The sequence below is a fragment of the Catharus ustulatus genome, chromosome 21 (assembly GCF_009819885.2).
Source record: "Catharus ustulatus isolate bCatUst1 chromosome 21, bCatUst1.pri.v2, whole genome shotgun sequence".
Taxonomy (NCBI): domain Eukaryota; kingdom Metazoa; phylum Chordata; class Aves; order Passeriformes; family Turdidae; genus Catharus; species Catharus ustulatus.
In genome coordinates, this window is record NC_046241.1 from 822,356 (window position 1) to 848,946 (window position 26,591).

General features: G+C 49.5%; 1 protein-coding gene across 16 annotated transcripts in view; it reads right to left on the reverse strand.

The window, feature by feature from the left end:
• Positions 1–2,412: 2,412 nt before the first annotated feature.
• Positions 2,413–26,591, reverse strand: part of ZNF618 (zinc finger protein 618) — a 147,141-nt gene continuing 122,962 nt past the window's right edge. For 12 of the 16 annotated variants that reach the window (XM_033077182.1, XM_033077179.1, XM_033077175.1 and 9 more), the window contains 4 exons: positions 22,203–22,247; positions 17,399–17,476; positions 12,163–12,264; positions 2,413–11,399 (listed from right to left, as the gene is read on the reverse strand). In XM_033077182.1, coding sequence (XP_032933073.1) covers positions 9,886–11,399; positions 12,163–12,264; positions 17,399–17,476; positions 22,203–22,247 — 1,739 coding nt within the window. In that variant the 3' untranslated portion in view covers positions 2,413–9,885. The remainder of the gene's footprint in view (positions 11,400–12,162; positions 12,265–17,398; positions 17,477–22,202; positions 22,248–26,591) is intronic. The other 4 variants (XM_033077177.1, XM_033077171.1, XM_033077172.1 and 1 more) reach the window with 3 other exon arrangements.

Here is a 26,591-nt window from a genome sequence, read left to right on the forward strand (position 1 = left end):
GTCCATACTGCCAATACTTCACTATTAAATGTCTTTAAAAACTGATCTTGTTCACTGTTTGTTCTTCTTCACTGCTTTGTGGAGTGTTCTTACCAGGAGAAGGGATTCTGGAACTGGTCCATGCTCTCCTTCCTCAGGAGCCACAGGGAACCTCCAGAGAGGAACTTCAGGAGGCAGCAGGAGCTTGGCAGCAGGAGTTTTGCCCAACTCAACAGCTGAGCCTCTCGGGGAGCTGAGAGCTCTGGCAGCTGTTAATGGCCCTGAGCAGCCTCACCTGGGGCACTGCCCACTCCCACAGCCCCGTTTCAGCTCAGCTGTGGCCCCTCTGCCCCTGTCCTGGCTGATGCTGCTCCCCTGGCTGCTCTGGGCTCTGCTCACAGCCTGACTCCCCCTGCCCCATCCCCACAGAGCTCACCCTGGACACCCTCTCCAAATCCGGGCTCTGAGCTGCAGATTGATTCTCTCAGAACCCCTGCCCACCTCCATGAGTTTGCCCAGGGATCTGAGTCCTGGCTGAGCCTGGCCACGGGCTGGGCCTGCCCTGCCCATCCCAGCACATTCCCAGGGAACAGCAGTGCTGGCAGAGACGGCTGATGGAGAAAGAGCAAGAGGCAGCTCCAGAGCAGAGCTGTTACTTGCTGTGGGTGGGTCACGGGGCACTGCTTTCCCAAATTCACCTCACAACCACAAACACACACACAGGGGCCTTGGCACACACCTGGGCTGCTGCTCCCTGCTCCCACACACAGGATCTCAGGATGAACAAGCATCAGTCCCTCTGAGCTGAGAGAAAACTCTGTATACCTTGACCAGACCCTGAATTTGCAGCTTTAATGCTAAAGCTAAAGGAGTTTTTCCCATTAGGGCAGAAATCAGAGAATCAGGAAACGCAGCAGGATTAGTTCCATTCCCATTGACAATCTTATTTATCCTTTTAAATGGCTCCAGCAAAAGGGACAAGTGAGATGCTGGCATGCCAGAGATCCCATCCCTTGAGCTTCTGGGCCTGTTGGCTTTCAATTATCCACTTCACACATTTAGATTTTCAACCAAATGCCATCTCTTATAGCACCTGAGGGCATCTGGTCTGGATACTGAAACCTCTTCTACAGTAAATCTGCAAAGTCTCAGCCATTCTCACCACTAGATACTGATAGTTGTGTTTATTATTTTGGTTTATCTTTACACTTAACCACTAGCCAGGAGTTTATCCAATAGCCAGACCCATTGTCATTCCATGTCTTTGGCTTTTACTTTTTCCCAAGTCACAAATTCACTACAAGTTCTCTAATTCCCCAACAAAGATTTTTTTTGCTTGTTTTTTGGTGAGGGGTGGGTGTAAGGTAAGAAAACCCCAAAGGATATCAAAGCAGGTCAAAGGAAAGGATACAATGGAGGGTGATGGATAAGGGACTTTTCCAGCATAAGGCCTTGCCTCATCCTTAGAACCTGCTCTCTGCACTTGTTTCCCTTGGGACAATTCCTGGTGGTCTCTGGTTTGTTTGGAGGTGCAGCTCCAGAGAGCATCAGCAAGTCCCAGTCCCAGCTGTCAGTGCTCCCTCACCAGCACATCCCTGTGACCAGCACCTCCCTGTGACCTCAGTCCCTGGTGCAGTCAGTCCTGAGCCCAGATCTCGGTGCCCCTTTGGACTCACCAGGAGCAGCTGCCAAGGGCTTGTCCTGGAGGAGCCCAGTGCCCACCTACTCCCAAAGCCCCTGTTCCCCTGGGTGAAACCATCCCCAGCTGGATCTGCTGGTACAGGTGGAATCCCTGAGCAGAACCAGGCACTGGCATTGAGGCTGCCCAGCACAAACACTGCGCTGGGCTGAACCTCCTGGTGGGACGAACCCCAACCCCAAAGGGCAGCACCAAACCGAGGGGCTCAGGGCCTTTTGCTGCACAAAAACATCTCCAGAGACACAGGAGCAGTTCATGGCCCCAGCAACTGAGTGTGGGACACAGGCTGCTCTGGGGAATGCTCTGGGGGGCTCTGAGTGCTGCAGGGATAGGGGATGTGGAGTTCTGCTGCCGAGTTCATACGGCTGTGAACTGCCAGAGGGCAGGGATGGATGGGATATTGGGCAGGAATTGTTCCCTGGCAGGGTGTGAGGCCCTGGCACAGGGTGCCCAGAGCAGCTGTGGCTGCCCCTGGATCCCTGGCAGTGCCCAAGACCAGGCTGGACATTGGGGCTTGGAGCAGCCTGGGAGGTGTCCCTGCCCATGGCAGAGGTGGTATTGGATGTCCCTTCCCACCCAAACTATTCCATGATTCTGTGGGATACATCAGGCACCACTGCTGGGGTCCAGGTCACTTCCATGGATGTTTTCCCCCCCTCACAACAGCACATCAGCAGTGGGGATGTCCCAAAAACAAGCTTGAAATACAGGAAATATAAAAAGTCCCAGACAACTTTTTTTTCCCCTAACGGTTGTTTTATTGTAAAACCATAAATACAACACTGACATGAAAATCCTCAAGCAACGGATGCTTTCTTACAGTTACAGTTTGTCTTCTGCCTTGGCATCAATTCTGAAAAGAATGTTGCAGAAACATGTCTCTAAAGTATTTCCAAATAACCGAGCTCTGGCCTGGAGTGCTCGGCCCCATTGGAAGCTAAGTGGAACTATTCCTCCTCTCTTGTGGAATATTTCCATTCAGACAGCAACAGACTTGTAAAAACAGCAACATTTAAACACCTTGATATTTTTTTTTCTTTAATAATCCTTTTCCTTTGACGTCAGTCTAAGTTTCAAACAGCACTGAACTTATTCAGCTGAAAAAAAACCCAAAACAAAACAAAAACAAAAGCAAAAAAATCCTAAAAAGAAAAAAAAAGACCTCAGAACTTGAGTTGGCCTCAAGCGTTCGCATATCACAATGAAAATCAGCAACTCAACCCCGTGCAATATTGCTCTCTAGTGAGTCATTTGATCCACATCAACAATACATGAGACTTCAAACAGGTTTTGTTTTGTTTATTAACACAGCAAGTGTGACATTAGATAACCTTTTAAATACAGTACATGGTACAGCGCGGGGCCAGCTGCCCGCACGTTTCCCGTTATGAAGACAAAGCCAGCGGTGGCGGTTTATAAAAATATTGTGTTGCTACAAAAGTATAAATTAATGCTACCGGTATTAAGAAATATTAAACACATAAAACTTATAAGGATTAAGAAAAATATTCATTAATACCTGTAGAAAACTCTGGCCTAAAAAAGATATTTTTTGTATATTTTTTGTTTTTTTTTTTTTGTATTTTTTAAGATGACATGGTCGCACTCGCAACGCGGGTGCTCTGTGGTATTGCCTAGAACATCTGCATCTACAGAAAGGAAGGAAATGCACACGAGTTACTGAGGGCAGGGAGGGCCAGGAGAAGATTAAATCCTTTGCTTGATGAAACAAGAATTCAGCTCCCAGGAGGAGGTCTGGGAAATGGAACGTACGAGCAAGAAACAGCATCTCTTTTCAGACTGGCTGCAAACAGGGATCTCCTGATGTTTGGTTGTCACCATGACACTGTCTGGCTACGGCGTGGACCACAATCCTCAGGGCCTGGGCAGAGTGTTCCCCCCACTGACAGCCTGGGCTGTCACCTGTCACCACTGTGCAGGTCATTCACTACCAGCTTGCCTTCAAAGAATTCCAAAAAAGGAGCACTAAAGTACCAGTACTAGCCCTGGACAAGGCTGAAACAGAGAGGTGGCCAAAGCTCTGCCTCTATACTGATCCATGGATGGTGGCTAATGCTCTGTGACGATGGCTGGAGAAGTGGAAAAAGGCTAATTGTCAGACATAGAGGAAGGCTAGCTGCTCCTCTCAGAAAAAAACACTTCCACAGGTTGTCTTTAGTGCCAAACCAGCACAAGGGACCATGGAAAACAGCTCCTAAAACTGTTGCTCCTTTCAGAACATATCCCCTTCCTTCAGGGGGAAGGTCCTTCTAAACAGCAAGGGGAAAAGTCATCCCTTCTCCCATTCCCCAGCCCACTTGAAAAAACAATCTCAGCCTAGCCACAGACACTGCAGAGACTGCCACCAGAACCCCCAGGAGGAGAACAAGGATTCAAGGCCAGTGAGGCTGGAAGTGTCTTTAAGGAACTTTGGCTGTAAAAAGCAAGGGTTGGACATGTCTATGCTCGTCAACTCCACCCAACAATATTCCCATCATTAAGGCTGAGCTGCTCATCTGGGTCCCACTGTCAGGGATGCTACAGAAACTCCTGCCAGTCATCTTTCCTTGTTTCAGGAGTCAAAAATTCCAACTCAGCTGCCTATGGATGAGGAACCCCTCAGGGTCTATGGATACACCATTGTCTATGTGAGCAAAACTCTCCCATCGAGTTACAAAGAAAGGACTCTTAACAGGAAAAAAACCTCAACTAAGCAGCCAAAGTAAACCTGAAATTAAATGGAAATCCCACAAACATTCAATAGATAAAATTAAATTTCAGGGCAACCCACTGTCATTGGTTCACCATTTCTGGCCTAGCGTAAGCAGACTGTTCCCAGGCTGTCTCACATGGAACTCAGCTGGGCCTCAGGGTTTGCTCAGGGACACTTGCAGAAGCCCCAGGGAGGTGACAGAGCCATGAGGGGACAGGTCCCACCCACGGGAACACGGAGTTCTTATTGCTACAGAGCGACAGTGTCAGGTCTGACACACAGGCAGGGGGCTCAGCCGATGGCTCTGGGCATTCCCGAGGGATCCCACGGATCCGAGGTCACGGTGTAGCACAGAAAAAGCTCAGCAGAAGCAGCAAGACATTGAACACTCTTCCCACGTTGATCTGACAGGACATTTACTCTGTGACTGGTGGCTTCCCCTCTGCTGCCTCCTCCTTGATGGAATGTGGCTGATGGATGTACTGAGAGCTGGCAAGGGCAGTGATGGTGATGAGGGGGAGGATGGGGAGGAAAAGGCTCTGTGAACCCTCCTGGAGGGGTCTGGGCAGGAACCTGGCACTTCCCAGCCCTACACCCAGTTCCTTTTCTCTTGGCAAGATCCAGCTTCGTGTCTCATGGAGTGGACTCCACTCTGCAGCCTTGTCTTCAGTGACAGGGCTCAAAACACATTCCCCTCACAGACTCCTCCCAGAGGAACAGAGTTCTCCTGCCTGAAGAGGTTTCCCAGAATCTGCCTTTAGTATATTTTTTATTTTTCTCCCATTACTCCTAATTACTCCATAGGGCACAGCTTGTCCCTTCCTGTGTGAATGCTCACAGGAGCTCCTGCCTCTCCCTTAGCTGAGAGTGCCAGCAGAGATCCAAGCCTTTCTTCAGCACAAAGCAGCACTCCCAGCCTTGGAGCACCTTCCTGGCTGCTCTTTTAATGTCTTTTGATTCATCAGTGCAGCCTAGAATTGCCCAGGGCACTGTGGGACCAAGCAGGAGGTTCCAGTCTCCTGTCTCGTGCTCACAATGGCCAGAGTGGAACTGGGCCCTCTGAGCAGACTCAGCCACCAACACAAACATTTTTGGTAATTCATGCGAAACCTTCTGGGTTATTGCAGACATTTGGAGAAAAACCACCCAACCCACCTGAACCATCTCACTGAACACTCCAACACCACCATTTAGAGCTTGAGTCATTTCCAGAAGTGTCTCCCCTCTATTTTCAGTCATTCCCAAGTTTTGAGAGCATCTGCTGCAAATTCATGACTCCCTGAGCTGCTGCTGGAGACCATCTCTGCCCAGCAAGCACAGATAAACCAGTGCAGGTGGTTTGTGTGGATGCTTAAACCAGTTCAGCTCAAAGTTAAACTGGCTTAACCAGCAATGAACTAACAACTGAGTCAGACAAAACCTGAACCCACAGTTGGCTTTCACAGGAAGTTTTCCAGATTGCACCAGTTCAAACCCACACAAAGCAGTTTCCTTAGAGCTCAGACAGAAAGGGAAGTTCACTCCCATCTCAATTTGACCCAGGTGCAAGACATCAAGTCCATCCTGCAAGCCAAACGCAACCACTGCCTACTGAGAGACACAGGAGACAAACCCCTCCTGACCTTCTGGCTGCTGCACTCACACAGAAACCACCTCCTGAAGAGCTCTGCCTCTATCCCACTCTCTTCAGTAACAAGGATGCTCAGACAGGCCCTTCCCTCTTGGAGTTCACCTGGTGGTGCTTGTTCCCCACCTGAAGGTCAGAACACTCCCAAAGCAAACTGTGAAGCCAAGAAGAGATGTCTGCAAGGTCAGGCACAGTCAACAGCAGGAACAGGTGGATGCCTGGAGGCCACACACCATTCCTGCATCCTGACACATTTCACAAGGGAGATTAAAAGAAATGAAGAAGCAGAAATGAAGAATGACACGACCCACCAGAGGATGATCCCAGTTCTGAGGACTTCTCCTCTCAGCTCAAAGGGATCAGAACCTCACAACAGCTCTGGCCAAACTCAGAGCCTCTCCTGTGCAGTCTGCCAGCCCAGGACCAGCAGTGCTCTCTACAACACCCCGGCTGCTCCACACCTCTGAGGCACCACAGAGCAGGAACAGAGCAGCTCGGCTTGGAGCAACCCGGCAAACAAGAGCTTCCAAATTTCAGACCTTGGTAAAGTATTTTTGCTCCCTAGAATGTGAATTCAAGCCTTGAAGAAGCAAGTAGGAAGAGGAGCAAAAGCCTGACATTTAAGGTAAGTGCATGTTCTATGGATGTGTTTCTCTGCTTTTACTGAGGCCCAAGTGACCTAGAGAAAGCCTGGAGCACAAATAGCTCCTCTGAGCTGAGCACCCCGCAAACATATGCAAGAGTCAAGAAAAGCTGCACCTTCCTCCAGCGAGTCTCTGGAGAAGGGGCTGTCCAAGCAGGCCCTCTCCTCATCACCTCTGAGAATGCTCCATTTTAGGTATTTAGGTTTTCTCTTGCTTTTCCAGCTGTTGAGTTTTTAAGTCTTTGGGAAAATCTCATCTACCCAACATCACTTCTTAACAGCCATGATTGGTGCAACTACAACCGAAATTGCTTCAGAGGGGCAATTTTTGGGATGGGGGAGAGGGCCAGTCCATCCCTCCCTTTGGTCAGCACCACAATTAAAGCCCAGCTCTGGTGCCAAACCCACAGTGTGAGAAGGGAAAGGGGAGGTGGGATAGGAGGTAGAGGTGGCTGTGGCCTTCCTGCCCGCACACTGTCAGTGCACACCATAATCCTGCTCACTGCTGGGCACAAATCCCTGCAGTTTGCCCCATTTTCAATTTCAGAGATTTACAGCTGTGCTAACTCTGATTTGCCCACTTTCCACCCTCAATGCCTCACACAGACAACATGAACCTGAGTTCACAAATTCCACAGAAATCATCTTCGTGTCCCTTAGCAAAGGAGGGCTGGGGACAGATAGAGATGTCTTTCCAAAGGAATGCAAGGGCTTTGCATGCTCCCCTGAGCAATAAAGAGCTATCAGGGTCTCAGGTGAACCACACAGAACGATGTGATGTCCCATTAGGAGAAGGAGCTGCCAGTCCTGATCCCTGTGCCATCAGCTGAGCTGTGTGGTACCCTCTGTGCCCCCAGCTAATCCTGTCTGGGGAACATGCACCAGCCGAGTTTTCCTGCTGTCAGGTACCAGTGGGCCCAGCACACATCTCACTCACTCAGGGTTCATTTTCATCTGTCACAGGTTTCTCCTGATCTGCAAACTGCTGTGCTACCACAGGCATGCAGGATTTGTACAGGAGAAACAAAACCAGCAAGAAGGAAAGCTGGCACTACAATCAATCCCTCCATCAGCACTGCCAGGGAAATCAGGAGTCCAAGACCCTGCCTTGGCAGCTCCTGTTCATGTGGCAGGCTGTGTGCTTTAGGCAAAAACTTAACATTTTAGGAGACAATGGTTTTAGCCTGATGGCAGTAACAGTGCTGAGAGGTCAACCCAAACACCAGCCTCAAGGCAATGGAAGGCTGAAAAGACTGGAAAGGGCAAGACAGCTGGTGCCAAGGTCTGTCCCTGTGAGCCTGGCATGGAGAAGGGTCCAGCGTGCAAACTGTGCCCCTGAGTGCTGTGGCAGTGCAGGTGTCAGGGAGTGCCCATGAGGTTCAAGGCATCTACACACAAAGCCTGAGAGATTGGGTTTGCTATTTCTCATGTCTTGGAACTTGCAACTTCTGTTACAGCCAGAGCTGGGCAGGTGGGATCCTGGTTAAACATATGGTCAACAGCAGCACTTCAGAGAGGGCCTCCAGTCTCCCCCTGCACTGCCAGCCAGCAGCAAACTCCCCGTGCTACTGAAGGGCTCCAGCCTGCTCCCAGCAGGGCCAGTCCCTCCTCCTGACCCTCCCATGCCACTGGGACCGCAGCTCCAGAGCTCCTGGAATCAGGAGAGATTGCTGAAAAAACAAGAATTTGCTTCAGTTTTCCTCTGAGAGACAAGTCCCAGTGGTGAAAAATGCAGTTTGGCACCAGAGGTTGGGAATTGTCCAAGAGGCACCAAACCTGACAGAACCTGTCCAGCAGCCTGGGAGCTGTGTCTGCAGGAGCTCTGGCCTTGGGGACAGCAGAGTGACCGAGATGGTTTGGGGTTAAGGGGATCTCTAATTGCATTTGGGGTGAGCCAGTTACGTGTGAACGTTTTGGGGCCCATGGCCTTCCTGGCCACAACAGGTCAGCAATAGAACAAGTAGTGTAATGCACTGTAGGTATCAAAAAGACATTCGTGCCACTAGAGGAAACCATTCCAAACAAAAATGGGAAGATATGCTTTGCACTCAATCAGGAGCACTTACATTCAGAAGGATCTTTGAGCCCATGCACTTCTCTAAGCTTCCTTCAAACCCCAGTTTGACAAAACTGGTGAGCTTTGTTCCCCTGAAAAATCATACACCTTGGTTTGTCCTTGGCCTTGGGAAGGGTGGTTTCTGTGCCAGAGACACTTCTTAACAAAAATCTTTAGGTACAAGGGTTCTCTGGCAGACCTGGCAAGCTCACTGGTGGCCCACAGCCACCTGTGATGTCACCATTTGCTTTTCCTGGTTTCTAGGCTTTGCCACATAACCAACTGCCGTGGTTCCCATAAGAATATGATTTAATTGCAAATGAACTACTCTAGAACAAGTTTGAGAACACCTGATTGTACACAATTCACAGAAAAGCTAATGAACACTGGGAGTTCAGAAAAGAAGTTCTGCTGTAAAAAAATATAAAGCCAAGAAACGTAACAACTACTGACAATTTCTGCCATGAACCATTTCTCTTAGTTTGAAATCAAACTTATAATCACTTGCTGTCATGTTGAACTCAAAAGTGAGACTAGAGACAGAGGAATAACTTTTGGTTTTGGGGAAAAAAATGATATGGGAAGGTTAAAAATGAAATTAAAAATGAAAAACCTTAAAGCCTCCCTTCCTGATTTCTAAAGATACTGGTGTTGGTGGAACACAGCTGCTCTGATCCACGCACCATGCCAAGAAGGCTGCAGCCAAGTGCCCTCAAGGTGTACAGTTATTCAAAGGAGCAAAGTCCAGTGCAGAACTGGTCTGGTCAATGGAGTCTGATTATCCATGGCAAGATGGCCCAGGGGACAAGAGGAAAGGTGGGGTGGAGGAGAAACAAAAGAAACTTCAAGTCACTTTAGATCTCAGCTGCCTGAAGACTTTAGAACATCAGCCTCCCATTCGTCTGCCCACTTGAAAACATTAAAGTCTGTCAAGTCCACACACTACCTACGGAAAGGAGCACATTCCTGGCAGAGGGCTGTCTCTCTCCTGTGCTCAGCTTTCCTTTCAAACTTAATTTTATATATATATTTATATTTTTATATATATATAAAAAAGCACTTGGTTTCCAGGGGCATTCATAATGAGGTCCACAGTGTTTAGAACTTAAATTTCTTTTTCTTTGTTTGGAACAGTGTTTTAAAGTTTTGTTTTAATTAAAAGACAGTCTTAAAGCATGTTGGACTTCAAAAACATGAGTTTGTTCATGTCTTCTGGACTGAGTAGCCGCCTCCTTTTGATCAAGAGTGCCTGCTCACACATATTTACACATTCGCTCCTGGCACCCACGGCAGGCACTGCTAAGAGCCAAAAGGCCAGCTTGGCTAGTTTCATATGCTTTTGGGTAACACACGACCAGTACTGAAACAGGTCAGGGGTGGCCTGGAAGAGAGGTTCTTGCAAATAATCATAGACTTCATTTTTCCCAAACCAATCTTCTTCCTGAGCTGCTGTGGCCTCGCCTGCTGCACGAGGCTTCTTGGTTGAAGGTTCAAATTCTGCTTCTTCTGCCCAGGACTCTTTCACCTCATTGATCAGCTCACAGACCTTGCCAATGATCTCTTCATGCTGGTAGGGCGGGACAGGCCGCAGCTTCTGCTGAGGGTCCAAGATCATGGCTACCTTGTGTGCCGAGTGAACTTTGAAGTTCTCCTTCAGCGCCTCCAAGAAGAGGTGACAGAGTTTGCTGACCACACCAGCATCGTTGGCTTTGGAAGTGAACAGTTTCTCCAGTTTGACGTAGGTGGGCAGCACCAGCTGCAGCGTGGGCCGGCTCTCGTTGCTCAGCTCGATCACGGCCTGTTTCACCGGTGCCAGGATGGCTGCCAGGTTGCTGAGCAGGTGTTTGTTCAGGTTTTGGATGAGGTTCATTTTCTTGGCCCTGCTGTAGAACTCGCAGATCTGCTCGTAGCGCTCGTGGACGAGCAGCAGGGAGTCGGTGACTGAGTTCCAGCAGGGCGGCAGGGAGGTCTCTTCCAGGGAGCCAAAGGTCTCCTTCGAGAGGCCCGTGGATCCCGCCAGGTCTTCACAGACATTCAGGAGCTCAATCACCTCGTGCATGTTGCGAGCCTGTAATGTTCTCTTGTTGAGCACGCTCTGCACCACTGAGTTCAAGGCACAGGCCGAGCAGCGCAGGCACATGCCCGCCTTGGAGAATGCCGAGGAGTTGACCTTGCAGTCTGTCACGTACACTGTCCTGATCTCCGACATCACAAACTCCGAGAGCACGTTCTGCACCCAGTGGTGGATAAAATCACTGCTGTCTCGAATGTCTATGCCCTTAATGCCCAGGACGTAGCTCTTGATACGGTTGCCCTCCACCTGGTAGGCAGTGAGGATGTAGCAGGAGTCGGGGCCAACGCTCTGTGAGTGGCAGGTGACCCCTATGCCGAGGCAGGCGTTGCTGCCCAGGGCGCAGGTGACTTTCACCTTCACCTGGTTGTACATCCGAGGCAGGTGCTTCAGAGCCAGGGTGTTGAAGTTGCCCAGGATCTCGGTGACGGAGAAGGCACCGTAGCGAGCCCCGCTGTCCACCAGGGTCTGTGCCAGCTTGATGAACTCCTTGCTGCTGACCACGCTGAGCGCGCCGAGGTCGGTGCACATGACCCGCAGCAGCCTCTCGGCGATGTTCTGCCGCTCCTTCTCTGGGATCGCGCTGTTCCCCACCGAGCCGCTCGCTGACGCTGCAGGGAAACACAAGTGGGCACAGGAAGGACCAGATCAGCATCACTGCAGCAGAGAGTGGGGGCAAGGCACAAAACTATTCTCAGAGCCCCTCAAAGAGGTGGAACACGCCCAGATGATGGAAGAGACAACTCCAGCCTTGGATTTGTATCCCCGAAGTTTCTGGACAGAGGAACTTCCAGAGTCAGGCCCTGCTCTTGCTCAGAGCATCAGGGAGCAGATCTGCATCCTGTCCCTGCTGTGGGGACAGTCACAACTCAGCCCAGATGGAAAGATGGACATCAAATCATAGAATCCCAGACAGGTTTGGGTTGGAAGGGACATTAAATCCCATCCCACCCCACCCCCTGACATGGGCAGAGACATGTCCCACTGTCCCAAGCCCCAGTGTCCAACCCCGCCTTGGACACTTCCAGGGATCCAGGGGCAGCCACAGCTGCTCTGGGCACCCTGTGCCTATGTCACACCACAATAACTGGTTCAGTTTTTTAACTCCAGGCCAGGAAGTCAGACCTCAGATCAGAAGTAAGCTTTTTCCAGGAGTTACCAAATGCATCTTCCTCACAAACCTTTCCAACCACCCCAGGGTGCTTTGTTGCACTCCTGTAGTGGGAAGGGGTGTTCTGCTTTGCCAGGTAGGACATGAATGAAGAATGAAATCAAACACAGTTTGGTGAGGACAAGGGCCTTGTGTAGTGTCCATCACTGCTGCACCCCTGAGGCACCTGTTGGACAGGGACAAAGTGAGAAGCTGCTACATACCGTTGTTGACGTTATTTCTTTGGAGCTGTGGTTTCCACTTTTCTTCAACCACAGGGAGAGGTGACCTGGGCTGGCTGGAGGCAATGTTGTTCTCATTGTCAGCTGCAAGGCAAGAGACAGGGAGGGGGTTAAAAGCACAAAATAATGCTTAAAGCACAAAGAATCAGAAACTACCCAAATGCTCAGCATTTATGTAGGGTTCCTTTAACTAAGGGGACAACAACCTACCACACTCCCAGTGGCTTTTAGGCAGCTTTCAGTGAGCTGGCACAGCACCCTCAGGGGGACCTTGAAACTGTCTTTGGAGTCACAACCTATCACTTCCCAAAATGTGGCTGACACGTGCCACATGTCGTTCTGTGCACCAGGGACGTTGATGCCATCAGTGCACCCTGAGGAATCTTCTGAGGAGCTGAAGCTGCACACCAAGAGGAATGGAAGCTCACCCTGACTTGGGGCATTCATTTGCTTCTGAAATGAGGGGGAACAGACACTGATCCTTCTGTCCCTCCCTGCGTCTTCCTGCACTGCAGCTGGCTGCTCTGCTCTCTCGGGGCAGGACTTTGGTTTTCAAGCTGTGCTCAGCTCCTCTGGATCTAAGGGTCTCATTGCAATCTTCAAGTCTGGTTTCTTCCCCGTGAAGAGCAAGGGCCCAACTCCTCTGGGGCTGCTGCCTCAGGCTGCAAACACAGAGCCAAAGTTTCTGGAGTGTGGACCAAAGACCATCCCACATTGAGGCTGCAGACACCAAGTGGCCCCAAAGTCTTTGTGGTCATGCTCCCATTTCATGTATGTAACTGGGCTAAGCATTTTGGCTGCCAGTCTGATGGGATCTTACAAGAAAATGCAAAAAATCAGTAAAGTCTGTATTGTATCCATGTTTTCCTCTCCTGTGCCTCAAGAATTTCTTCCCACCCTCCAGGGGAAATTTCCCAGTTCTTATTATGCTTCAGTACGAAAGGGTGCTGTGAAATAGGGTGTGAAGGAAGAGTGCAGAATGAAATGGGCTGGAAGAAGAAGCAGAAAGATGGAGACACTGATGACCAGGCTGAGCAGAAGGATGGAAATAAAACCAAGGAAACAACAGGCCATTTGCTTATCACAGCTGGACTCATCACACCTAATTCTGGATACCTGTCAGCCACACCTCTTTGAGGTGGCCTGTTAGGGCTCCTTTTACACTCAAGGGTGCCACTCATTCACCCAGGCAGAACTGGATCCTCTCCTAGAGTAAGAACCACCTGAGTCACGGACTCTCCAGTGATTTTACAGGGAGTGTAGACTGGCCAGCTCATATGGCAGCCCCTGCAGCCTGGGGACACCAGCACAGAGTGCAGTGACCCTGCCCTGTGCTCTGTGCAGAGAAGCACAAGTTGGAGCAGTACCTTGAGACACTCACAGCTCTGCCAGGCTGCTCTGGGGCCAGCAGGACACACAGGACAGGGCAGAGCTGCTCTCCTGATGTGTGCCAGCAACGTGGGAGAGCAGGGAGACCAGCAGGGGTATGATGGAGCTCCAGTGCTCTCCTCCCTGCCAAGTCCTCTCCACTGTGAGCAGCTCTGCCCTTCCCTGCTGGCACTCCAGACCTGCCCATCAACAGGCACAGGCTGATCAGTCACCTGTGGGCACTGCACTGGCACAGGCTTGGGCAATACCTCAGAGCAACCCAGAACACGACAGCACATGACCCAGGACAGCCTTTGGCACTGCCTGGGGCCTGTGTGTGCTTGGGGAGCTCCCTGGCCATGCTGGGTGCCCAGGGAGTGCTGCCATGCTCAGGCTGCAGCCACAGGTTGGTCTTTGCAGGGGTGCAGAGATGTGAAATGCACCAGTGACCAGATGTGACACATCACCTTTCCCCTGGCATCTGCCAGACTAATAACTCTTGAGGCAATGTCATCAGTGTCCTCAACTCCAAACATCTGTGGGCAGGCAAAGAAAAATGCTGGATGTTGCCTACTAACTTTGCTCATGGTTCAGGCCCTTCTTGTCTTGGTGAGGGATGGGTAGGGGGATAAATCCTCTGTATTTCCTCCCCATAACTCTTTTATATATTTCCTAATAATAGGGGATTTATTATATACAAATACCTGCTGGCATTCAGTGTGACATTAATGAGATTTGTACATTTCAGCCTCATCTTCCTTATCAGGCTGTCTGTGAACTACACAGATCATGGTTCTTAATTTTTCTTCATGCCTCCAATCCTTTAATCCAGGTTCAGCCTACTCTTCCTTTTGTTTTTTTAGGCCTAGATTGTAGGAAGGGCATTATATGGCAGCACTCGACCTGAACAAAGTACTCTAAAGGGAGTCAAAGCTGTATATTGTTCAGTGTAATTACAGAACAAATTCCTCTGCCTGGTGTTCTGCCTTTCAGCACCAAATTTACATTCTAATTGCTTCTTCTCACTGTGTAGCTGCTTTATGAAGCTATAATCTCTCCTTATTACCTTCCAGCCTCTGGGCTCAGTGCTCTGAATGACTCAAGAGCCAGTACATTCCTGATTTTGCTTCTGGAGGCCAGCAGCATGTTCCCTGGCTTCTGTCCCTCGTGAGAAGGGTCTAGGGGAGGCAGTACAGCCACTGGAAGAGACCAGCCCTTTGCATTAGACAGGACAAACCAAACTGGGCTGCTGAACACATCAAATGAGGGAGCATTTGACCCATACAGGCTCTCTGCATCCTCACAATGAAACATTCCCTGGCCAGGGACAAACCACGGCCATGCCTGTGTCCCCAGTCAGTGCATCCTCTGCCACAGTTCTGCTGAGCACTGCAAGGTCCCTGCACTCCTAGACTTCAGAGATGTTTGGGCAATGCTGTTTCTTGGATATGGAAATCTCAGAATCACAGACTTGTTTAGGTTGGGAAAGACCTCTAAGATCATCCAGTCCAACCATCAGCCCAGCCCAGCACCACATTCACCACTAAGCCACATCCCCAAGTGCCACATCCACATGTTCTTTAAACAGTTCTAGAGAAGCCTTCAAATCTAAAGCTCCCCTGGAACAACCTGAGACCATTTCCTCTTGCCCTTGTCAGTTGTTCCCTGGGAAGAGAGACTGACCCTCACCTCACTGCAACCTCCTGTCAGCCTGAAGGCACCAAAGTGCTGCCAGGCCCTGTGTGCCTTCAGTACTGTCTGAACAGCCAGAGCTGGACACCCACCAACGCTGGCCGCAGTTTTCCTGCCTGTGTTTTGGTTTTGCCCTCATCCCACAGCAGCAAATGCCTCCTGCTCACCCCAGCTGCACACGGGGAGGAAGGGGAGAGGTGTGAGCACAGGGCTGCCAGGCACCACACCCAGAGAGGCCACAGCAGGGGACAGTGGCTTTCACAGGGCACAGCCTTGGTGGCACCTGCAGAAAGCAGGTGAAGAAGACACAGACACCCTTGCTGTCACTGAGACTTCAGGAGGAGGCAGCCAGGCAGAGGAAGGGACTTGCAAACAGAGCAGGGAGCAAAGAGAAAACAGAGTTTACCAAGAGTAATCCTGAGCTGGGCAGAGGGGATTTACTAATTCAGAGCTCTGATGTGACAGGAGTCCAATCACAGGTACTGCTCCCTCCAGCCCTGTTCTGTGGCCAGAGTAACCCAGGTGAACAGGACCACGGATTAGGTTGGGTTGGAAGGGACCTTAAAGCTCATCCAGTCCCACACGTGCCATGGGCAGTGACACATTCCACTGTCCCAGGCTGCCTGTCCAACCTGGAACACTTCCAGGGATGGGCAACCACAGCTTCTCTGGGCACCCTGTGCCAGGGCCTCCCCACAGGGAGCCCTCAGCACCACCCCCACGGGTCATTTGTGAAGAGGAATCAAGGAGGAAGCTGCAGGTAGCACTAGCTTAAAACCTGAAACAGCTCAACTCTGCCAGTGAGCTGCTCTTGTCCCCTCAGCTCCTGTGCTCAGTGTCACCCAGAGCTGTAACTCAAAATACTGCATTTCAGTATCAGAGCCCAGAGCAAGAACAAGATGCTCAGGACACAGCATGGAGCCAGCAGAAACTACCACAGACAACCAGCAAGGACAGACCCAAGGGCAGCCCTGCCCTGAGCAGAGCTCCACTGCTCCTCGTGGTAACAGAGTCCCATTACTCCACAGGAAGCCCACTGCTCCAAGAGAAACACAACTCACACCTTGTCCTAACAAAGTGCTCTCAAAGCCTCTTTGTAACATTACACAGGTGATCAGTAAAGTGGCTGCTGAACAACACACAAAGCCTGCACTAAGATTTGCCAACAGGAACTGAAATGGAATAGAGGAACCTCATGAATGAAGAACTCAAGTGACACTATTAAAAGTAGGACTTAAATTAGAATAGAGAGCAAGATAAGAACTTTGATTAACATTATTGTTACAGAAAGGAAAATATGCTTTTCTTCAGGCCTCTTGTCCTCCCTTGCCACTTTCCTCAGGGTCTGCACTCCATCTGCATGTCAACAGAACAGCTGTCTGTTGGAGAGCACGTCTATCAAAGGGGATTTAATTTTTCTTGAAACTGTATTAGTCCACTTGAATTTTTATTCAAGAGGAAGAAAAAAGAAAAAAATCCACCAATATAAAATTAATTCTGTTTTTACATTTTTGAGTATGTTGAATGCTATCTTTGAAACAGGTTTGGCTTTGAAATTTTAAAATCATCTCTTTTCTATCAAGACAGGAAATGAAAACAGTAACTTAGAAACAAAGCACTGGAATGACTCCTAAAAATTCTCATTTGTAGGTAGCTGTGAGGGAACTGAACACAGCTGCTGAAATGGCAAATTCTTCTTCTGAGAAGACATTTCAGTCCTTTGCAGAACTCCAGGAGACACAGCCACAGGATAGGACTTGTGTGGGCAAAGGCTCTGCTGCCCTGCAAATGTTTTTGATTTGTTTGCTTCCATGAGAGTCACCCCTTTGGCAAGAGGGGGAATTGAACCTGCTGTAGGAGCTTATGCAATGAGGATTGTCTGGATAGCTCTGGATAAAGGCAATGAGCAGTGTGATCGACTCTGAGCCAGCATGGCACATTCCCTCTCTCCCTAGAAAGAGAGGAGCAATATTTGCACTATACCCTGAGCCTACGTGCTCCAGCCTTGGAGGGATGACTGTGTTTGTTGCAGGTGAAATGACTGGGGCTGTGGGAATGGGGAGCACTGAGAACCCTATGGACACACATTGGGGTCAGCACCAGGCAGCAGCACAGAATTTAATTCTCTGCTTGCAGCGAGTCAAAGTGCCCAGCTTACCTGCATGGGACTGCATGTGCTCCAGGAGATTGTTATAAAACTGGAACTGGATTCCACAAGCTCCACAGGTGTAAGGCTCTGTTTGGGAGAAATCAGTTCAGAAGAATTACACAGAGTCTGCAGGGAAGCAGCACAGGTGCATACCTCAGTGTGTACAGCTGTGGGCAGGGCTCTGCCTCCTGGGCTGGGGCTGGGCACCTCCTCCTGCTGCACTTCATGGCCAGGGGACAGGCAGGGCACTAAGGGAAGCACCTGCTGCCCTGATGTGTGTGGGCATTTCAGGGATCTGCACAAAGGTTTCTTTGGGAGGCTGCCCACTGGCCAGGGTCTGCTGGCCCAGGCTGCTGCAGCCTGCCTTGAGTGTATCCCTGCTATTTTTGTGCCTGTGAGTAAAGCCTGGTGGATTTATCTTCCATCCAGTTCTGTCACATTTCAGTGTCTGCTGCCTTTCCTGAGTGAGACAAGGAGCACTGGGTTGTGACAAATGCTGCAGTCGGAGGCTGGAGGTGGAGCAGTGCCATGGGGGAACTCAGCTGGGGCTTTGTGGCTGTCACCAAATGCAGTGAGACCAGGGACTGGTGAGTAACACAGGGCTGGGTGGCAGCAGGATGCCAGGGAAGCAGAGGTGGAGGGCAGGAAGCACAGGAACCAGGGCTGTGCCTGAAGGCTGAGAGCAGAGCAGGAGAGCCATGTGCCAGAGCAATATGGATGAGCTGGAGTGAGGAAAGAGCTGGGTGAAGAGCTCCCTTGTGGGCTGAAAGATACATTTAGCCTTGTTCTGTGTTGAAAGTGCATTTTCTTCCACTGAATTAACCTAAAAGCAAATGTTTGCAGTTGCCTGTTTAAATAGTATCATTCTAGTGCATTGGTTGACAGACGTGATCTCGAACTACAGTGCTGAAATGTGGGAACATTGCAGTTTGCCTCTGTTCCTGCAGCCACACCAGCACTGCCACCTCTCACTGGGGCATTCTGTCCTGGAGCAACAGAATGAACAAACACATTTGGCATATGAACAGTTTTGGATACAAATGCCCGGCACACACACGGAGCAGGGTCTATTGCTAAATATTTCAGAAGTCTAGATTTAAGTTCAAAGGGAAAAACATATCCTGTACCAACGAATAAGCAGAAGCACCAGCACCCAGGATAGAAGAAACAAAACCTAGGGAAGCACAAGGCTGCCTATACCCTGTGAGAAGTCTGTCTCAGGGAGCAAACCCCAGAATCCACATCAGGGCTACAGGAATCCTTGAGAAAAAAGAGAACATGAGCGAGTTTTGTACAAGCTGTACTTTTATGCTGTGAGGTTAAACCTTTCCCACAGAACCTACAGCCTCTGAAATGATGGAGTCAGCTCTGTTTGGAGTTGTGCTGAATGTTTTAACTCACTGTGTCTGCTTGTTATGCTGCTCCAGGGCTTTGCTGCGGCATAGAAGTTTGGAAATTCGGTTACTTAAAAGTAAAAAATTACTTAAGTAACTGCTTGTGGAAAAAAGAGAAGGCTTGGACAGCTGAGTGGTACACAGGGATTTTAGTCCTTGGGAATTAACAGGGACAGGCTGTGTCTGCTGAAATCATCAGTAGTGAGGAAGTTGTGGTACAATGCCACAAGAGGCGCAAGACAATCTAATTGTTTACACTTATTTTTAACTGTCAGAGAGGAGAAGGCTCCCTGTGGGTGCAAACCATCCCTCTTGGGCTCACATTTCAATGTCCATGACCTGTGTTACAGACACACCTGTGCCTCTGCTGCTCATGGGGCCCAGACTGCTCAGATGGAAGCATCTCAAACTGAGGGGGCCTGACTGCCCCTTCAAGCATCAAAATTAACGTGTGAAGAATCTAATGACAGCAGTCACACTTCTGAGAGCCTGCTGAGTGCTGCTGACAGGCTCCTGGCAGGTCAGAGGAGTGTGACCCCCTCTCTCTGCCCCTCTGCTCTGCTGGAGCCCCTGTGCCTCCAGCAGAGGGGACAACAGACCCTGCTGTACCTCTCACTGCTGCCAGCTGCAGATGTCACCCCATGGTCCCTGGACACTGGCAGCTCTCATGTGCCATTCACACCTCAGCAGACAGACAGACAGACAGACAGACACCTGCATTCCCTTCTGCCACCTCTGCCTGCAGTGCAGAGGAAGAGACAGTGAGAGAACCCCTGCTCAGCACTGCAGTCCCAGGCCCTTCTCTGCCCCCACACAAACCCCCAGCTGCCCTGGGAGCAGGTTTCCAGCACAGCTTTTCCCCGAGCTCAGAGACAGCCTCAGCAGCAGGCAAAGCCCTCCCATCAGCCAGCACTCTCCAAGCTGCACATTTCCCACACACACACTCACATTTCCTTCTCAGCTCACTTTGTCTCCCCGAGCTGCTTCATCTCCCTCCTGCTGAATTCCCAGCTATTTTATCATCACAAACCTGTGCTATTTTTCTAGCCATCCCCTCAGAAAAGTTGTGTTGATTTTCATCTCAATTCCAAAAGATGCCCCTTCTGCTCTACCCAGAAATGTCCAACTTTGGAAACAAAATCATCACCTACTTTCAAAAGCTAATTTCACGTTCTGAAAATGCCAAAGCATTTTCTAAATAATTCTGAGATAAAGAACATACAGAAGTCTAAGTCTACCACAAACAAAAATGAGCCATGTTAAAAATAAGCAAAAAAATTAAATTCACCCAACAATTCCAAAGTCTTTCCCAGAACCAGAGGAAGGGATGCTTGGGAGGATGCGCAGAATCCTCATGGGAATGAACTCACTCACTTCATTTCCCTGAGCTCTCTTAACCCTCATCCTTCTGAGCTTTCAGCTCCTGAGCCCCTCATGCTCCAGAGTGCAGAGCTGGGAACAGTCAGGCTGGCTGGAAGGAAGGTGGGATGTGCCAGGCCTAGAAGAAGAAGAGGGATCTGGAAGGTGGATAGAAGAAAGAGGCAATCTGTATCCCAAACCAGGGAAAAATCACTGCTGCAAAATAATTGTTCACCTGGGCTGGCAACCCAGTAAGTCCTCCTCCCTTTGATTTCTCTTGCAACTTAAACTGGAAAAGTTGTCAGAACTGCTCTGCACACCCACCTGAGCCACACCTGTGCTCCATTCTCCTTCCTGGGAGCACAACCCCCCACCACTGCAGAACCTCTGCTTGTCCTTCACCCTGGGGACTTCAGCTCTTCTTTACTCAGCCTTAGCTTTATGCATCCTCAGGGACCTGCTCTCCTTCAGGTGGGCTGAACTCAGCAAAGGTCTCCCCTTCTGCTCTCTGTCCTTCTGCTCCCAGCTGGTGGTGGTACAAGGAAAGCTGGACCCTTCTGTGCTGCCCACAGGAACCTCCTGTGCTCAGGGAGGTGTTTTCTGAGAGCAGGTTTCAACCAGCAGCTGCTGAAATCTCTTCAGTGTCCTGAGACACACAGAACTAATGCTCACATCTGGTTGCACAATTTAAAACATCTTTCCCCAAGGCTACAATTAGACACTTTCATTAGTACTTTACCCAGTGAGCAAGGCCCCACAGCAAGATAGCAGCTGTGTGAGCCAAGGCAGGGGAAACCACTGCCTCTTCTTAGGTTAAATAAATCACTCTAATTCCCATGTTAACTCTCATTGCCACATCTAAGCCAGGGAAAATGGCAGAGCCTGGTCTGAAGCCAGGAGTTGAGAGCTTTAACAGAAAGTTTCACCAGCAAGCGCCCTGAGGTGCTTGTGCAGTGACAGACACCAGCAGGGTGTCACCAAGGCCCAGCAGGGACAGCCCCCAGGCTGCTCTTTCCTCAGCAGAAAAGACCCACATTTCAACACTTCTTTGCACATCTTGGTGAAAAACAAATGCAGAACAACTGTGAGGAAAACTTCCCAGCATTTCCACCCAATGTTCCCACTGACTTTAGCTTTACTAACAGCATAATTGCACCTTCCCTTTGACCCAGATCCATGAGACAAGGCAGGGAAAACAGCAGCAGGATCCTACAAAAACACCAGCATACCCCAAAATCAGTGGAAGTTTCTTGAAACCAGAACTTCTGTCACTTCCAGCCAGCTCAGACAGTAAGAGGTAACAAGGTGCTCTGGAGCATGTTTGGAAAAGAGGAGTCTCAAATTCACCACCCTTTTCAAACATCTTGGCATTAATTGGATTTCTCTTCCCCCATGAACTCATGTTCTGAATAAAGCCCTTGTTTCTCTCTCAGCTTTGTAAGAGGAGGAAGAACACCTTTCCTCCTCCCCCATGGCCATGCTCAGGCCTGGCCTGCATCACCAGGCTGCCACAGACTGTATCACCCCAAAATCCCAGTGCCAGGAACCAAACACACTGCAAGGCAAAGGAAGAAGTTCCACCTGTTGAAAGCATCAAGTCCACAGGGCAGAGTCTCCAGCAGGGACGACCTGTCCACCCATGCCAGACCTGCTCTCTGTCCCCTCCTGCCAGCTCCCTGTCTCCAATCTGTGCTCCAAGCCACAGGGAACTGGCTCTGTGCTGGTGTTTACTGAGCTGAGCCCTGATGACAAGTTTTTCTGTGTGTAAATGTAACTTAAATATGGGTTCATTTTCAAATTTTGGTCTCAGAACACTCTCACAAAAAACTCCCTGAAGACTGAAGTGATTTGGCAGCCCCAGACTGCACAGGAACACCCTGGAGAATTTCTGTTGCATTTAAATCTGACACCAGAGCCCCAGAAGTGAGGCATTTTATTCTTTGACACCTGGACTTGTAATAAAACAGCACTTATTGATGAAAATTGCTCAGAGGGCAGGGCAGCAGGGCTGCAGGAGGGCAGTCCCTGCCTTTTGCACCACAGACATCCATCACACTTACTTCGTAAAAGCGGGAAAGGATTTGAAATCAGGGGACTTGCGGTTTCTGCAAAAAAGAAAGAGATTTAAATATTGAGACTAGCAGAGACCTTGCTGCATGCTACACTGCTCTGCCTATCTGCTCCCTGCTCCTTATCTCTACTCTGCACTTCCAGAGTTATCCATGGCAGGGCAGGATGGGAGCTCCATCTGCCACAAAATCCAACATGTCCAACATGTCCATTTTCTCTCCCTTGCTCAAATTCTCATGGCCAGGGTTCTGCATCTTTCCTGTCCAATTTAAAATGTCCAGAGATTTTAACACACACCCAATGCTACAGCAATGGAAACAAGGGGCAAGAAAAGCAAAGCAAAGCAACCTAGTAAAGAAAAGCCTCGGGGCAAGAAACCCTTTACAAAGGTTTTCTTTGGTACTCCAGATGCAAATTCCCAGTTTCACCATGCAGCTTCTTTAAACTAAAACTGGGAGGGAAAGCCAGGGTGTTTCACTTTCCCTGGATGCCAAAGGAGAGAGCTCCTAAGCAGTGCAGTTACTTCAGGCTGAGAATGCACATTTCCTATGCAGCACACCTTGCAGGTTGCCTTTCTGTAAGGTGTGACTGAAAAGTGGGTGCTGGCTGCCCCTTGGGCAACCAGGAGTTGTCTGCATCCAGCTCCCAGTGCCCTGGAGCAGAAGCAGTGATCCCAGCACTTCAGACCATGTGTGCTTTCCTACAGTTCCCAGGTGAGGTCATTAATGTCAGACCCCTGCAGAGGGGCAGAAATCATTAATTATTAATGTTAAATATTCAGTCATGGACTTGGAACATTTCCAGAATGGTCCCTGGTCCAAGGCTGTGAGCTGGCACATCCAGGACTGAGGCTCTCAGGGCTCCCTGACAGAGCTGGTTTGGTTTCCTTGGAAGGAAAGCTGCCCTCGTGAACTGCATGGGACAAGCACAGTGAGCCTGCCTGCTAAACATCCCAATGTGCTGAGGACCTGAGCTGCTGAAGAGGGCTCCAGATGGCAGGGCCAGCCTGTAAGGAATGGAGATGAAGACATGGATGATGCTTGGCAAAGACATGACTGGACAGTGCTGTGGAAAGGGGATGCATGGCAGACACCAGCTCCTACAGAATGCTGTTGATTACACATTGTCATCAGCCAGCAGTGCTCCAGGTGCTCCTGCAGCTGCTGAGCTCTGTACCTGGGGCAAGATCTTCACTGAAACAAGTCCCTAAGCCGGCCCTGCTGAGCAGCTGAACAGGGCAGGCTCCTCTAGGCACCTTCTCCCTGTGGTCCCCACTCTGGGCACTGCTGTGCCCACTCAGGAAACACACGATGCCCGTGGCACCGTCCGTGGCTCCAGGCATTCCAGGGCTCTTGTAGCAGCTCAGCTTCAGGAGAGCTTTTGAGGGGCAAACCCCAACTTCACTGTCCCCCCAGAAGAGAATCTGATCTGGAGCAGGCACAGAGCCCAGCAGTGGCACAGAGCACTTAAAACAGTCCAAAGAATTCTCAGCACCACCTCTGGCTGCTCTCCAGCCAGAAGTGCTGACACAGTGCCCTCGTTATGCTTGGCCTGCTACTCACATGGAAACCACTGTCAGTATGAAACAGCAGCTCAGGTACTCAATGCAGCACTGTTTTATGTGAAGGAAGACTCTTAGGATTTTTCTGGTCTTCAGATTGACAACTGGACAATTTTTTATCCATGCATTGTCACATCCCTGTTACAACACAGTCACTTCTGCTAAAGCCACCTATCCAGTGATAGAAATGCCAGGGTTTGACTGATTAATGATAAATCACCTTGCACTGGGGCTTTGTAATCCTCCCCTCCACAGATTGTCCAGGCAAAGTGAGAGTTCAGGTTTTTCTGCATGCTTTGTTCTCTCAGGGACTCTTCTGGCCATGCCCTGCCCAGCCCCAGCTCAGTATCTGTGCTTGCAGACTGCAATCCTCAGCCCTAGCCCTGGCTGCATGCCCCAGTTCTGCTGAGTGCTCCTTGCCTCAATGCTTTCATATGGACTGCCTCAATTCTTCCCTGGTGTCTCAAGGCTCTGGAGCAATTGGCAGGATATCACCCACAGAGACTGGAGGCTGAGTGGTTATTTTAACCCAGAAATATTTCTTCCTGTCTGCAAGTTGCCTGTTGAACAGTTTAAATTAACATGGCACCAGAAATAAACAGTTCATTCCTAGAAACCTCAATTCCACACAAATGCCCAGTGGACACAGTGACTTATTTATGCAACCAAGCAAAGTGACACTTCCTTAACTGAATGTTTCCCTGTGTGACTCTCATTCTCCTGGTGGGAACTGCACTCAGCTGCTTACCCTCCTCCTGGGCACAGCACTTCAGGCTGCTCTGCAAATGCAGCTCTGTCTATCTGTGCAATTGTGTTGCCCCATCATCAGCATCCCCTGTGCTGTGTAGAGTGGGAGCTCACAGAACAACTCCCCCTTCCCCTTTTCCTCACTCCTCAGATTTGGCCATTGGCTCTCCCAACTCCATGGAGACTTGTAGCTGTCCCAAACCAACTACAGATGAGAAAGAGAATTAACAGATGAATGTTAATGGAAGTTGTATTTGTGCTGACAGAGCCTGAGAGGCAGCTGGGTGCACCTCAGGAAGCAGAGGCATGGGGGCTGGCTGTGCTAATGTCACACTGCAATCAGTAATCAAGAATTATTATACCCCAAACACTAATCACCCATCAAAAATGTTATCCTAAAAGTGCTGTCTTTCCAGCAGAAATCTCCTCAGATGGGCTGTGTGATGGCTGGACTACAGGGCATGAGCAGAAGGGGATGTATGGCCAAACCAGGGAAGAAAGCTTGTCATTTCTGAAAATCTGTGTTTAAAATCTAGTCCTGTGTCCTTTAAATCCTGACAATGGGAGATTCTCAGGCTTTTGCAAGAATTTGCATTCTAAATAAAATGTAGGAAATAAAATTTTTTGGTCTCAATCTCATCTCAGCTTGGCACAAACTGTTTAAAAAAAAGAAGACATTTCCATTGACCCTCTCCCCAGTCTGGAATAAACAGTGCTGGAAAGCAAAGCTTCCCTGTGTAAATAGGAATGAAAAGTGTTGACATTTTAAAAACTGTAAATGCTAACATTTGTTGCACTGGAAGTTCTGACAGTAATAGTTCCCTAAAGCAACAGATGAAATTGAGACATATTTATACAGCTTAAATCAACCTTGAAAGTTCAAAATATTTCCCAATTCCCTACATAATTTTAACTGTTCTCTTTCACACCCAAAACACTGAGCAAATTCAGACTTCAACAAACCTGACAAATTTCAATTAGATTTCCCCTTTAATGGCTGTATTTGAAGGTGTTGAAACTAAAGAAGTTTTTTTCCCCTTTTTTGCTTTTATTTTACTTCTTGGAGTCTCTCAATTTCCTTAATCCCTCTCAGCCTTCATTTCAAAAAGGAGCCATCCATAGTGCCCAAAACAATGGCTCAAGTTGCACTGGGCTGTAAACACTTGAGTTAGAGATGGTTCTAGTCCCTGAGGAAGGTCATGGTCCCTGTCTGGAGTCACAGGAAGGAAAAGCCTGGGGAGATCCCAGAGCCTGGGAGCCCTGTGCTGACAGAGGGCAGCAGAGCAGGGCCCAGCCCTGGCCAAAGGCTCCTCTCCAACCACACATGAATGAAAAGGAAGGCAGTGACCTTCACTGTGGAACACAACACTCAGCCCAGCCCCTTTCTGGGGATTTCCCTACCCATGCTCAGGCTGATCATCACTGCCTTTTACAGTGCACAAGCTGGCCTTGAAATATTGTTTGGCCTCTTGAGAATTTAGACCAGAAAACCCCAGCATGTGTGCAGAGCCAGCAGAATGACCCCACCCAGGGAAAGCAGCTTTATGGCACCCTAAGGAATAACAGCTTCTACTGTTCATCCCAGTGAGCGCATTTCATGCTTCAGGATCAGGTCATGGCACTGCTTTCTGTTCCTCCCTGAGCTCAGCAGTGGATGAACAGAAGCTCAGTGTGACTTGGGACCTCTGCTGCCTGTGCTCCCGAAGCAGCAGAAGGGAGCAATTGGAACATTTTAGCAGGATGCTATTTTTAAAGCACTGTGGAACTTCCAGGTTTCATCAAAAAGCAAGTTCAAGTGTATGTGGAGACCCTTTTCCATGAGTACAAAGAACACTCTCCAATCATAATGTGGATGACAGCTTGAGTCCTTCACCACTCCCTGTCTCCATCCCACCCTGCTGGGAGACAAAGCTGGGACTCAAATCAGGCCCAAAGCAGGGTTTGCCACACAGCACAGAGCTGCTCTCTTCTGGGCAGCCAGATGCCAGGTCACACAGATAAGGCTGCCAGGTACCTGCACTCACTGTGACAAGGACTGGAATTGTGTGCATAGGGAAGAGACATCCAAACT